This window comes from Fusarium vanettenii (assembly GCF_000151355.1).
Source record: "Fusarium vanettenii 77-13-4 chromosome 4 genomic scaffold NECHAsca_3_chr4_2_0, whole genome shotgun sequence".
NCBI classification, from domain to species: Eukaryota; Fungi; Ascomycota; class Sordariomycetes; order Hypocreales; family Nectriaceae; genus Fusarium; species Fusarium vanettenii.
The window spans coordinates 1,344,442-1,358,683 of NW_003315879.1; the positions used below are offsets into that span (position 1 = coordinate 1,344,442).

Genomic DNA, 14,242 nt, shown 5'->3' on the forward strand with positions numbered 1-14,242 from the left:
CAAGCGCCATCGCAAGCTCGATGAGACTCGTCGGTGACACACCCGGCCGCCGGGGGGGAAAGAGCTACCCAGGACGGGAGGGAGTGTAATTGGGAAGGCGGAGGCGCGGAGGGCGTGTCTTGAGAGATGCCCATCATGATGGAGTGGGAAGGCGCATTCATCCCAGGAAAATGGCTTGTACCTCCAGACGACGGTGCGGTGCGCGCAGGCGGGGACGGCGCGGTCGCTACCTCACTCACTCAGAGAATGTCCGTAGCAGCTCCGTCTGCCCCCTCCGAAGCTTGATAGAGCCGGCGGTTGACACCAAGGAACCATGCCACCCGCTACCTAATTAGTCGGCGGTTTACCAGCCGTGTCTTCAACGGACCTCGATCGGAGTTTGAGTCCTCGCCTACAGCATACCAAAACGGCAATAGAGGTGCGGACTTTGAATACCATTTGATCACGGCAGAAATGAGAGGAGGAGAAAAAAGTCTCCAGACGATCACCAGCTAACGGAGCTGGGGGTGGGACTTGGCTCGGCCATACAGCCGCGGCGTGCACTGCAGGTACCTCGCCGAGCCAGATTCCTTAGACCCTGTTCCTGTCTCTGTTGTCCAGGCAAGCAGTCGTCATTTCTCCCACTGGGCAGGCTACCTTTCTGGGCTCCCGGGAGGCGTTCATCTGGCATCTACGGATCCATGGAGATATTCATGGATGCTGTTGGACCGGGCCGGTCGAGGTGCTGCAGCAAGCAACGGGGGGTTGCGTCCTATGTATGCATAGAGCGGCGGGAGAAGCAGAGGCAGAGGCAACAGCAGCAACTGTACAGCATGGCGGCTGTGGGAGGAGGAGGAGGAGGAGCGCAGACAGAGGCATGGTAGACTAGACCCCGGAAAACTGGGGGGGAATGAGCTTGGGAGAAACGTGGTGGTGGTGCGCCGCAGTACGCATCGTGAGCACCGTGTACCATCGACATGGGTTGATGATGGACTTGACCCGCGCCTCGCCCGGGAACAGGCAAAATGACAAGACACATGGGGGCATGGGGGGCGTGTATGGTGCGAGATGTGGTGGCAGATTCACAAGTCCCGGCCGGGACGGGAGGCGATGGATGGGCATAGCAAGATCCATGGCATGGTGGTGAGGACGAGGGAGAAACGAGCGACACGGGAAGAGCACCTATCAGATGGCCGAACAGACTCAGGCGGACCAAGCACCGGCTGTTGGAGATGAGGAAAGTGAACGAGTGGATTTGGATGCATAACTAACTAGTGCGACAAGATGAGCTATTGGCTTATGGACGGCTGTGGATGGGGGCCATGATCTGTCTCGGTGTTGTTTGCGACGAGAAAAGCGAGCCAAGCAGAAAAAAAAAAGGTCGCGCGGGAGAGTTGACGCAACTCGTTTTGTCTTCTGGCTCAGCCAAAAGCCATTGGCCAATCAGCACCCATCGATAGTGCACAGTTCTCCTGGCCATGACTTGTTTGTTTTGGCTCAGGTTTTGGTCTCTATCAGCTCTATCGGCCTATATCTCAGTATCTATCTCCCAAGCTTTTCATATAATCTCAACAACAACCGCTGCCCAGTCCAACGCGCGACCGACGCTGCGCCGTGGTGTGTGCGCTCGCTCCCCTCCTTCGCTCGGCAAAAGAAATTTTCTGCTCCTCAACAATCCGGTCCAAAGGTACTCTGAGCGCTTCTCTGCGTTTCGTCCACGTACACCGACCTGAGCGCACCTTACCTCTAGAGGTTCTACCTGTACTCACGCCTTACCTCTAGAGGTTGCCCGCACCGCAACTTTACCTCTAGAGGTTGTAATGTCCCACCCGCCTGACGCCGGCGTAGCGACGAGCATGCTGTGTGTGGTCTCTGCCCATGGCTTGCCATGCCATGGACAAAGGGAAGTCCAGTCAGAGGATCCACGTTTGCATCGCCCTGGGCGTTCCTTAATGCCGAGGATGTGTCGACTCGTCTTGATGATGCAGCACCATCTGGCGAGATGACCCTGGATCCCTGCCCCGAGGCTCTCGCACACGGCGACAGAGCCGCAGCAGCGTTTCCCGACGCACGCCGCATCGCATCTCTGTGCTGCAGCATCTCGGGATTGTGTGTCCCATGGCAAGGGATGGGCCATGGGTGTCACGGTCACGGCCTTGTCTGGGTCCCCCGCCACGGGTCTCCCGTCATGGTCGTCGTCTACGGCGCACCCACGGACGGGACGGCCACCACCACACGGGGGGCACACCACCCAAAGGGAAGGGACCAACCCTCCATCGGCCCCTGGCTGTTTTCGCCGACCCAAACTCGCATCTCCAGCTTCCAGCTCGCTCGAGCTCCGAGCTCCAGCCCCGAGCCCCCCAGCTCGGCGGATTCTACGAGTGCGGGGTGCGTCGTCGCCGTTCCGGGCATTTTGAAGCATTTTGCGCGCCTCGCCGCTCGCCGGCGCCTCCATCTTGCCATATCCCTCGCTGGCCTTATTGATGATCAACCACCCACTCCAGCTCTTGGTCAAAAACACACATGTGCACAGTGGAGAGGTGACATGGGGGTGGCAGATAACCGGCCCGCTTGGTCCATTGGTGAAGGCCTTGTTGCCCTGTCGTATCGAATAGTTAACACAGGGCAACTGTCAATAGCCGACGAGGCGATGATAGCCATCAGGGACGAGGGTTAGCCGCCTCGGTGGTTTATTCCTTGGATCAGGAGACGAAGAAGCCCGAGGCTACTGCGGACGTCTTGCCGCCAGCTCTCGAGGCCAATCTCCCGTCTCTGTCAAGTGTTTATTCCCACGGCATACTCCACCCCCACGGAGGTCGAAGGCCGGCACCTCGTTTCTGCTTGGCCCCAGGCCGTCCAACAACCACCCCCGTCTGTCGACCTTGATTGACGGCGGCATCCGTGACACTGCGCGTGTTCCAAGGGACCTCCTACCCACCCACCCCTGCCCGTCCCTTGGATGTCGCTCACCTGGGCCGAAGAAATCTTCTCTCGGTGGGAGAAGGCCGGCACATTGCGAATCGTAGCTAGTCGATTTGACTAAGTCGGCTATTCCATTGGTGCGCATTTCTCCCCCCTCGTCCGACCTGTAGCAGTGAAGGCGGCTGGCAGCTCCTACTCCTGCTCTTCTTGGGGGATCTTCCTGAAACCCTTCTCTCTGCCTTTTTCCTACTGGGAAGTTCATGCCGGCGACATCTCCGCCGTCCAAAATAGCGAGCTAGCTCCGAGGTCGGCCTTCGGTGTACCCCTCCGAGCTCACCCAAATTGGAAGTCGGTGACGGCTGAACAAGGTTAAATCGAGACCAATCGAGGTCAATTGGGGTAGGGCTGAACAAGAGCCGAAGAGGAAGGCATTTCTAGATTTGACTATTCGTGACATTCGCGGATTGGATTGGGTGTCGGCCGAAACAATTCGCGGCACTGACAGACGCCTCTCCCCTCACCAATGCCGGTCGACCTTGCATGGCCGGGGACCGGGAGCGAGTTTGCCTCGACGATCGACTCTTTGGGTGTGTATGCTTATGTAGGCATGTCTATGCGTTGTGTTGCGTGCGTATGCGTATGTGTATGCTTGTGAAACAATGAATCTTGCTCGCACCCAAGCACACGTCGTTGCTGCGAGATGCACACAGCCAACGACCGACGACAGGCGAACCAGTCAGCACAGTTCATCAGCCCAGAAACATGTCCGCGACATTTTCCTTATCTCCCCGACGGTGCTCATTTTCCTGCCTCCCCTTGTCCTCTTGAGGACGAGCTGCCGTGACGTGCTGCAGATGGCGCGCATCATGTGGGAGTCTGACAAGGGGACTCGAACATCAGATGCGCCTCCATCCCCATCTCCAAGCACCGGCTAGAAAAGGCAACACGCGGATCCGGTAATGATTTGGCAATAACGGCGGGTCTCCCCGGCGTTACAAGTCCACAGCGACGTCCACCGAGAATCCTCGACGAGGATTGGCAGCCTCTCGGCATACGACTCCACGCTCACGGGCAGAATCCGACCAGAACATTACCCAACTTCGCCTGGCCAAGGGTTTGATGCCACGCTCCGTGACCTCAGATTTAATAATGGCAACGGCACCGAGCAAGCTTAGTCGCCCTTCACCTTGGCCCTCCCGGGCACAGGCCAGGCACGAGAAGAGAGTTCCAGGGGCCCTGGGACTGCTTGACACGCAAGATCGGGGTCCCCAACCGGGCCCACTCCAACCCAGATCTTCTTTCTCTTTTCCCGAGATGAGGTTTCATGTGGCCTGGGCTATCTAGTGGTCAGGGCGTCTGTCCCTCGTTGTCCCTTTAGCCGCCGCCTGTGGGGGTGCATACATACAGACACTCAGCAGGACTTGGGAGTTGTGGAAGTCGTGGGTATGCAGTCGAGTGTTTCGCATGCGCCATCTGGAGCTTCGAGGCGACACCACTGATGCACGGCTGGAGAGTTGCCGGTTCATTGGCGGTTCTACATCACCATCAACCAAGTCGAGCAGCTCGGGAGCGTTCCCGGGGGAAGGCTTCTTGTCTGCGTTTTGCGGGGGACAGTTCTTCACGCTCACTCGCTCCTCGAGCTTCTGGTGTGGCTCCCGGGGCGCGGTCTGTTGTTCTAACCAAATTGATTCATCTAATGTTCCCCAGAAAGCGAATAATGTCCTTCTCTAGCACCTCTCTGGGCAATCACTGCAGGTACCCCAACCTCTAGGTGCCCTCTCGACTAGGAGCATGGGGAAGTTTCTCGTAGGTGTACATGGAATTGCGTGGCCGCGTGTGACACTCTCCGAACCCCGAGGTCAAGCCCGGGGATGCTCCCACAGTGAACGGCGTCCGTTCCCGACACACCGATCCTGACCGGGTGTTTTCGGTCTATTCTCCTCTTATTTGCTGACGGCGCTCTGAACCTTCTCGCCGGCCTTCTCAACCTTGTTCTTGGCCACCTCTGCCGCATGCACCAGCTGCTCCTTTGCCATGTCCTCCTTTCCGCCCCAGTAGTGGTAGTTGAGCCATCGGTATCCTTGGGTGAGCTGGGCGCCGGCGTTGACAAAGTGGCAGGCAAAGAGGAGGTAGTTTCGGGGTGTCACAGCCAGAGAGTAGCGCATAAAGGTACCAGCGTAGATGATGAGGGCACCGGTCATCTGTCCCGAGATGCTGGAGGAGATGAGTCAGTTACGACCTCTACGCAAAGGAGGTTAGTCTTACAGTTCAGGGCTCTTCTGTGTGTCCATGATGGCGGCAAGGGGAATGCCAAAGTTGGAAACGGGACCCCAGAAGTCTGAAATAGTCAAGAGTCAGTCTACATTGTCGCATATTGATGCCTCCGGAGCTGCCGTGCTCCATGACCAAGTCGCAGCTGGCAGCAACTTCAAGCTTGTCCGCACGTCAATTGACTTGAGCGATAAGAGACACAGCTTGTGCGCATTATTCCCCAGTGTCAAAAACACTCCACGAGAGCTATAACAGTCGTCGGTTCAGGTGTTGGATCGCGACATGACATATTTCCGCTCTCGGCGACGAATCGGAGCTCTTGGGAAAAGCATGACAAGGGCGATTCTGGAAAACGTACGGGTCGAGCAGATGTAATCAGATACCGGGTTGGACCGGATCTTGGCATTAGCAGCCTTGATGATTGCAGCCATCTTGAATAATCTGGGGTCGGTCTCGCGGGAGGTGGTTGAGGTGAAGGGGCGGTTTTTTCGTCGTTTTGGAGGTGAGGTTGATAATGAATCCCAGATTTGCTGGCCCGCCCCCCAAAAATCAACCTTCGCCGCCGAAAATTGGCATCGGCGACGTTGAGAGGTCACGTGGATGCCTGTGCTACCCCAACGTCTCCCACTGTCAAGGGCGGACGCATCTACCAACTGGCTCCGAACTCGCTCCCATCATCCTCAGACAGTTGCACCTCGACACACTCAAATGTTGATGTAAGATCTAAATTCTGCTCGAGGCGTCGAATTCCAATCGACACCGAGGCCGTTCCCCATCATTCACCGACGGTCTGGAACTGATGCATGGGGGGACCTCGGAGGTTGCCCGTCCGCACCACGACATTGGGCGATGAAAAAAGCATTCATGGATGGATCTGCCTCTGCGGAAGGGGGGCGTGTTGGAACAGTAGCAGCAGCTCCCAGGCCAGGCTGACGCCACGCTAAGCTTCTGCCCGTAGCACGAGATATCATCCCGGGCGGGCTGCGGGGCGGGCCTGGGAGCTCCTCTGCACTCCATCCATACCCCAGACGGATATTGGGGGCTCAAGGTTAGATGGTGCCTTGTGCTTTGTCGTTTGGTGTGGTGTTGAAGCCTTCCAGGTACAGCCTCCAATTGACTTTGCACCTCCTAAGCCGTTGAGCGCCACGAACAGAGACCCGGCTTTTGGGGGTAAGGATTGGCAAGCAAATTCAGCTTATCGTCTTTCCCATTCGTGCGTGGCGTTCCATTGGAATGCCTCCCTGTCAGACGATAAGGGTGCAGATACATGTACTTCCAGAGCTCCGGCTGTCCAGGGGTCTCAAAAGCTCCTGGGCTCCTCCATGCTCGCACATATCGGCAATCTCACAGACCGCCATGTTTTGGGAAGCTTGACGGAAAATCCGTCTCTTTTCTGCGAGATCCACCAGGCAGGTGTGCCTGTGCCATTGGCTTCGTCATTGGACAGGGAAGCTTCCCCCAAACAGCTGGCCTGGTCCGGGGGTTGGTCGACCATCTGGAGGAGCCGCCGCTCGCCCCCATCTGAGACGGGCTTCCGGAGCCGGGTCCGCTATCCCGGCCTCTCCCGATGCCTTCCAATACTTGGGCGGGTTTGTGTTGTCAACGTGATCGGTTCCGTTTGTTCGTCATGCCGAGACTGCCTTGAGGCGGCACTTTTCTCTAGGAGTGCATAGGACATCAATGACCGTGCCGGAATTTCAACCTTTGACCGAGGTGTGTTGCCAATGACAGCCGAGTTGACCGAATTTGTAGGGTAGTCCTACGCGCGCCCTTACCAAGGAAACCTGATATCCTAGGTTCATCACATCATTGTAGCTCGGTTATTAACTTGTGATACACGGCTATCTTGTTCTACTCGGTTAGGCCCTTTTCGAAGCTAAAATTCCATGTGGTCTTGTAATATCCCCCGCGTTCTGATGAACCTCTTACACCCACATGTTGCAAAACACTCGGAACCATGGCCCATTTCTTGAGGCCTTCCTGATCCGCCACTATGTCCACAAATGAATCACCAGCAAGATGATGAGGTGGCTCTCGAAGTTGATTCTCTAATGTCCCCAGATGCCGACGAGGCATAGCAAGACCTTGAGCACAACAGCCATAACGCGGCATCTCATGGACGCCAGCTCCAAATGGGTCAACCAATAGTCTACCAGCCATGAAATACAAGGCTAGGTAAGCTGTCACCCAAAATAGGGTCTGGATTATGAGAGAGACGTTTGGCTTGATGAGATCTGTTGACCTCATTGGCTTCAATACCGCCGACCTGCATCGCACCAATAACACAACGAGGAGGACCGCCGTGTAAGTGAGGATGCAGTCCCGCAGGTAGACCGGCCACTCTTCCGAGTTCCACCCTAGGAGAGTTTCCGAATAAAACAGTCGAAGATAGAACCAATCCGTTCCAGTGTTTCTAGCCTCAGTTTCTTCAAGTGACTTGCGCAGTCTTCGAAACCAGTCTCGCGAAGCAATCACATCGTCCTCGACCAGAACAAAGTAGTCGGCTTCCGTGCTTCGACATGCGCGTATCACATTGGCATAGTCTAGCTGAACTCTTTTGTTTCGATCGTCGCCAATAGTTGAACGCCGTGAGATCGAAGTGATGCACTGAGCATTGTCGGTCCTGGTGCTCGACTCTTGTCCGTAAATTAGCACTTCGTCGGCGACGTTATGGAGCCATGGCTGCTGCCAAGCCGGGTGGTTCTGCGGCGCATCGTCCGCCAGTAGGATCTTCAAGTCGACCAGTCTCCGCTCTTCTGGGCTTAGAGTGTCAAGTAAGGAAGCTATCGTCCGTCCAGTGAACTGTTCCCTCTCTCTTCGAACACTAGGGATCCCGATGCATATCCTGTACCCGTCTGGCTTCTCGATGTCATTCTTTCCATGGTATATCCATGGGCGTTTTGCTGTTGCGGGTGCCCAGGAAGCTCTCTCGAGGAATTCGTCGGCTTCCAACTCTCGAGTTGCTGAGTAGTTTCGGGTATATGCGCGATCTGAGTCGTAAAACAGGGACGAGGGGTCATGGAAAGAGGTTCGCTGGCAATACCGGAATAAGCATAACCAAATGGTGGCCAATGCTAGGTGAAAGAAGAGTGACTTCATGGCTAGCGAGGCAAAGAGCAGGTGACGATAGCCTTGGTGTAAGTGGACAAGCTACCTAGGGCAAAGTGAGTACGTAATAGGCCGTTTACAGATCAGCTCAACTTGATTTACCTTAAATCATTAACAAGGCATTACTACTTCTACAGGAAGTAGAATTCATTCAGAAAAGCGAGAAGAGCCCAAACGTATGTCCTCTTGGCGGGGACCGCATAGTATTTGAGCACAGAAACACGAAAGGGATGAGGGACCCAGCGGTCCACTGATCAAGATTCCAGCCTTCATCCTTATCCCCTGTTGTGGAAACTAACACGAGAGATCGTCAGTTACAGAGCTGGGCAGTTGACCACTCAGGGAGTTGAGGCATTGTTCTAATTGTGGGTGTTTACAAAAGCTGTGGAGAGCCATTACATCACTTGTTGCGAGGTTTTATACGAAGATGGCCAGACGGAAAACTCGGCACAGTCTATCTACAATATTCACAGGGAAATTTTAAGGAGCATGTTGATCTAAATACTATTTTTTTTTTTTTTAAATAAAAAAATAATATTTGAAATGATCCCTTGGGGTTTTATAGGTAGTTAAGATGTCAATGGCCACCATCTTGGTGGTTCATCTAGCCCTCGCACCATGATAACTGTGAGGGCCATAAAGTCCGCTCTATCTCCGCTACCCATCGACGATCTCAAATTCATGAGATAAAAAAAGCTTGATATGTCAATGGCGCAGTTGGTTCTGATGCCATTGCTGGGATATGTTCGGATTTCGGCACCTAGGCCTGTCCTTTCTCGCCGATCAATCGGCCAGAATGTGGAACAGCTACAACAACATCCACTCACGTAAGCTTTTGTGACCTTAAATTAGAGTAACCTCCTAACAGTTCAATGTCTAGCTCTCTGATACTTGGTTCAAGTCATCACGGTGATTTGAGTGTTTTGAATTGCGTTGCTCACGCTTGTGTGGCATTATAATTGCTGGTGAAGCTATTCATGAGTGATAGTCTCACACCTGGCCTCCACTTGTAACTTGGATAGATTGTTGGCTAGGAACCTCGCTCAACTATGACAGACTTTATTTGTTCTAATTGTATGTCTAACAATGCTGCCATCTCCATCCTCGATTTCCCATCTTCCCGCGATGTGGAGCACTGGATGAGTGATGCCTCCTCATAAGGCTGAAACACCCAGACCCAGAGTTAATTTATATTTATATCAAATGTTCTTCTAGCTGATTCATTGTGGTATTCTCGAGTAAGTAGATGTTTCCATTCGCGGAGCGCCTCCACACTCAAGCACCCCTCCCCGTCCTGCATGAAACCTTGGCAAAGCGGATAGCCGCAATGGTAGTAACAACCGGGAGAGGAACAAGCCTCATTCTGGTCTTGTGCAACCAGAGTCATACTTTTATTAGCACATCAAAGCTTGAGCGTTTGCTTCACTCTTGCGGCAAGCTGCGTCAGCCCATCAGCTGGATTTGAGGGATCCTGCATCCGACCACCCAGTCAGTAAGGGGAAAAGAAAAGCAGACAATTGCCCAATATAATAAGAGGAGTCAAATATCTAACAACACAATATCGAGAAATAGTGATAGGACAATGGTGTAAGATGAATCCAAGGACGGGAGCTACCCGGTAGACGTCGGACCCTCTGTGGCGGTGCTGTCACTAGCCACATTACTCATCGACTTTGATATCAAAGTTCTCCTGCAAGCTTCCAGGCTCCCGTCGGAGAAATGCAAGAAATAGGTTGAATAATCACTTGTATGACTCCTCGTGAGACGCTAAAATGTAGTTTTCTGAATAGTGAAATGTCTTGGCCACTCAGAACTGAGCTTGCAAAATTGCAGACCTAGAGAGGCAGTCACTCCTGGGTGAGTCATTCTGATGGTCAGCCAATGTTTGTCAGAGCAGGGCAAGGCTTCGCCACACGCGGAAGCTTCAAGGCTCCACCGACCTCCAACGCCTCCCGAGTTTTGTTTGAGGTCGAGACAAACGCCTCTCGATATATCATCGACTCGGGTCCTACGTCTCCTTCTTCCTCCTTCTTCCTAGATCTTCTCCTCATCCTTTCGCATCTCTCGTCCCTGCTACCCATCTCATCCCATCAGCAGGGCTGTTGAAACCTTAGCGAGTGAACCTTCCCAACACTGCACGCTCCATCTCCTCAGGCATTTTGCTCCAGTTTTTTCCATTTCCATTTTCATTGTCATTCCAGTTTGAAGACGCTTTATATTACACAGCGCAACCATTCCGCTACTATCGGCTACGCAGTCTCTCACAGTGACTTCTGCCAATATGGCGGAGCAGGGGGGAGGACAGGCCTCGAATCAGGCTCAGAATCAGTCCCAGAATGAAGGTCGAGCATCAGGATCGAGAGGGGGCTCACGTGGTGGACGTCGTAGGGGAAGAGGTGGCCGGAACCGCGGTCAAGGGAATCAATCCACCACATCAGGCTCCCGAGGTGGTAGAAACGCCGCCTCTCAAGCCACCGCTGCTGATGCTACTGATGGCACACCTTCAACAACACCCCAGGTGGAGCAGCCCGCCTCTTCCGCTCCTGAAAGTTCAGCATCATCTAGAGGCCGACGGAATCGGCGCGGTCAACGAGGTGGTTCTCATGGTTCAGAGAACCGAGGAAGAGGAGGATTCCGCGTGGGACCTCATCGGCAATTCGGTGGCCGCTTGACCACCACAACGGAAGAACCGGCTCAAGCAACTTCCCAGGATCAGTCATTGAGTGCAGACGCTCCCGAGTTTGTCCCCGGGCAACCCGTCGCTGCACGAAGGTAAGCTTTGCTTAACCGCAACACAACACGCCCTCTTATGCTAATCATCTCAGTGCTGCGGAATCAAGCTCGGCTCAGTCTCAGCCTCCGACCCAGCCGCGCTCTAAGGGAGGTCGATCTCGGTCTGATCGGAAACAGGGGAGGCCAAAGCAGGACGTTCCTAAGTCGACTGCCTCCGACCTTTGGCAACGGATCCAGGAGGACATTAGCAACTGGAATTACGAATGCCGAATCTGCGCCGATGACGTTACCCGCAAAAGTTATGTCTGGTCGTGTTCTATTTGCTGGACCGTCGTCCATCTCAAGTGCGCTCATCAATGGTGGAGCACCTCGATGAAGGTGGACGAGGCCACCGGTGACAAGTCATGGCGTTGTCCCGGTTGCAACTCAAGCCTGACTGGCGAGCCTGGTGATTATCAGTGTTGGTGCGGCAAAGATCTCAACCCCAGTCACAACAGCCTCTTGCCCCCTCACTCGTGTGGACAGACATGTTCTAAACCACGGACGACTTGCTCACACCCCTGTACCCTTCAGTGCCATCCTGGGCCCTGTCCACCTTGCAATGTGCTAAGCCCTCCCGAGCCTTGCTACTGTGGTAAGCACACGCTTCGCAAGAATTGCAGAGATACCGACTACTACAACGGTTGGAGTTGCCGGGAGCCATGTGGCGATTTGCTATCTTGTGGAGAGCACGAATGCTCGCAGATCTGTCACCCAGGTGTCTGTGGAACCTGCGAGGTGGCAGTGAAGGCTAGGTGCTATTGCGGACGAGTCGAGAAGGAGATGGAATGCTTCAAGCAGGATGAAGTCTGCGACTCCTATGATCCTACCGACGATTCTTGGTTCCAGGGCTCCTTCAGCTGCGAGAATGCCTGTGGAAGAGCCTACGACTGTGGAGTTCATCGCTGTGAGACGTCTTGCCATCCGCAGGATGAGCTCCCGGCTCACTGCCCCTTCTCCCCGGACGTGGTAACCCATTGTCCTTGCGGAAAGACACCGCTCAAGGATCTCATGGATCACCCGCGCCAATCTTGCGAGGAGCATGTCCCTCACTGCGAGAAAGTCTGCGAGAAGAAGCTCAAGTGTGGCCACACATGCCAGTCATTGTGTCACACTGGAGATTGTGACCCTTGTATGCAGGTCATGGATATAGATTGTCGGTGTGGCCGAGTCACCGCCCCGTCCATCTGCCACGAGGGGGATATCCAACACCCCCTGTGCTTCAAGGTGTGTCAGGCAACTCGGAACTGCGGTCGGCATCGATGTGGAGAGCACTGCTGCCCGGGTGAAAAGAAGGCATCACAGCGGATCGCCCAGCAGAAGAAGCAGCGTCTTGGTGTCGACTCTATTCCGGTTGAAGCTGAGCACATCTGTGTTCAGGTTTGTGGAAGGCCACTCAAGTGTGGTAGCCATTTCTGTGAACAGCTCTGCCATCGTGGAGCTTGCCAGAGCTGTCCTGAAGCTGTATGGACCGAGATTAGCTGCAACTGCGGTGCAACGGTTCTTCAGCCTCCTCAACCATGTGGGACTCGCCAGCCATATTGCACATCCAAGTGCAGGCGCCAGACCGCTTGCGGTCATCCCTCTGTCGAGCATCAGTGTCATCCTGATGACGTTGAATGTCCTCCTTGCGCGTATCTAACTGAGAAGGTATGCGCCTGTGGAAAGACAACCTTTCACAACAAGCCCTGCCATCTCCAGCAGGTTCACTGCGGCGAGGTCTGTGGGCAAAAGCTTCAATGCGGGTAGGTTTATTATTGCCCTTCAAAAGATCTGTGGGTACTGACCTTGTATAGTCTTCATACTTGTAGGAAGCTTTGCCACCGCCCTGGAGAGTGCGGCGATGCTCGAGAGGGCTGTGAGCAAGTCTGTGGAAAGACGAAGCTGCTCTGCAATCATATTTGCCAGAATGTCTGCCATGGCCAGACTCGTAAGTGTTCAAATCAATCTGCATGTTGTATAAACTAACCCACGGATAGCCTGTAATGAGTCTACTGCCTGCCAGAAGAAGATGGTTGTCCAATGCCCCTGCGGTAACTACAAAAAGGAGTTCAAGTGCCTCACGAGCACCAGCAACCCGACTCCAAGCCGTCCAGAGTTAAGATGCGACGAAGAATGTGAACGCCTGGACCGTAACCGTCGTCTTGCCGCAGCTCTCAACATTGACCCTGCGTCACACACCAACGACCATGTCCCCTTCTCAGACAACACGCTGAAGCTGTACAAGCAGTTCCCCTCTTGGGGCGACAGCCAGGAGAGACATTTCCGCGTCTTTGCTGCTGACCCGGATGAGGTTCGTCTTCGATATGAACCCATGCGGAATGAGTCCCGCCAGTTCTTGCACCTCCTAGCTGAAGACTTTGGCCTCGAGAGCAAGAGCGAGGACTACGGCTCGAACCGATCCGTCGTTGTCTGGAAGACGGACAAGTTCGTATCTGCTCCGCCCAAGACGCTCGCTCAATGCGTCAAGATCCGAGCCGCTCAGGCTGCCGAAGCCTCTGCCGCTGCGGCCCTTCGCCCCCCGAGCCCACCCCCCTTTGATAGCGAGCCTTTCAACAGCATGGTCCTCACCGAGCCTCGCTTTGGCCTGACCATTGACGAAGTCACAACCGCTCTCGCCTCAGACCTTGCATCCCTGCAGGGCTTCTCGTTCAAGACTGACTTCCTTAACGATGAGGTTCTCATCAAGGCTACAGCGCAGTACTCAGCCTTTCTCACACCCGCCCCAGTCGAAAAGAGCCTTGCTGCTCTGAAGCCACGCGTCGAGCAGACGATCCGCAGCCAGAAGCTCGCCGAGGGTGTGCTGCTCTGCCACTCGGATGACAAGGGCGCCGTCACCCGCCGCGAGGTGCTCCGCCGACCGGGCGCAGGGGGATGGAGCGCCGTGGCTGGGCGGGCGGCGTCCAAGCCCACCTCCTCATCGTCGACGCCGGCGCCCGAGGACTCGATCAAGCCCGGCCGCAAGCTGCTCGGGCTTAAGAAGAAGAAGCCACAGCAGCCTGAGGTGGGCAAGGTGTGGGCGGCACTTGATGGGGATGTAGAATGCTAGGGCTGGTAGTAGAGCATGTTTCCAAGGCGAGGTCAATTCAATAACTATGAGTCTAAATCATGTCTATTACCGTCTTGGCATTGTCAAAGTGTCAAAGTGGTATCTGTTGTGACATGTTCGCAACATTTCCATGACCTTTAC

At 54.6% G+C, this 14,242-nt stretch overlaps 3 protein-coding genes across 3 annotated transcripts; 1 reads left to right on the plus strand and 2 right to left on the minus strand.

Moving 5' to 3' along the window:
- Positions 1 to 4,573: 4,573 nt before the first annotated feature.
- On the minus strand, positions 4,574 to 5,663 carry NECHADRAFT_102553 (uncharacterized protein). The gene is made up of 3 exons (XM_003052076.1): positions 5,531 to 5,663; positions 5,167 to 5,239; positions 4,574 to 5,115 (listed from the first exon to the last, which is right to left on the minus strand). The coding sequence occupies exons 1-3, from the start codon at positions 5,601 to 5,603 to the stop codon at positions 4,845 to 4,847; spliced, it is 417 nt and encodes a 138-aa protein (XP_003052122.1). The 5' UTR covers positions 5,604 to 5,663; the 3' UTR covers positions 4,574 to 4,844.
- Positions 5,664 to 7,038: 1,375 nt separating this feature from the next.
- NECHADRAFT_5407 (uncharacterized protein) lies at positions 7,039 to 8,250 on the minus strand (the record flags this gene model as incomplete). Its single annotated transcript, XM_003052077.1, has 1 exon — positions 7,039 to 8,250. A coding segment is annotated over one exon (1,212 nt), but the record flags the coding sequence as incomplete, so codon positions are not given.
- A 2,311-nt stretch (positions 8,251 to 10,561) lies between these two features.
- NECHADRAFT_38940 (uncharacterized protein) lies at positions 10,562 to 14,101 on the plus strand (the record flags this gene model as incomplete). The annotated part of the gene is made up of 4 exons (XM_003051629.1): positions 10,562 to 11,052; positions 11,106 to 12,771; positions 12,916 to 12,982; positions 13,032 to 14,101. 4 exons carry the CDS (start codon positions 10,562 to 10,564, stop codon positions 14,099 to 14,101), a joined length of 3,294 nt encoding a protein of 1,097 aa, XP_003051675.1.
- Between the last annotated feature and the right edge of the window lie 141 nt (positions 14,102 to 14,242).

Excerpts from the sequence above, each read along its gene's own strand:
- NECHADRAFT_102553 (XM_003052076.1), bottom strand. The coding sequence starts at position 5,603 with ATGGCTGCAATCATCAAGGCTGCTAATGCCAAGATCCGGTCCAACCCG. Across the intron at positions 5,240-5,530 it reads TGATTACATCTGCTCGACCC|ACTTCTGGGGTCCCGTTTCC; the intron begins GTACGTTTTCCA and ends TGACTATTTCAG. Across the intron at positions 5,116-5,166 it reads ACACAGAAGAGCCCTGAACT|CATCTCGGGACAGATGACCG; the intron begins GTAAGACTAACC and ends CATCTCCTCCAG.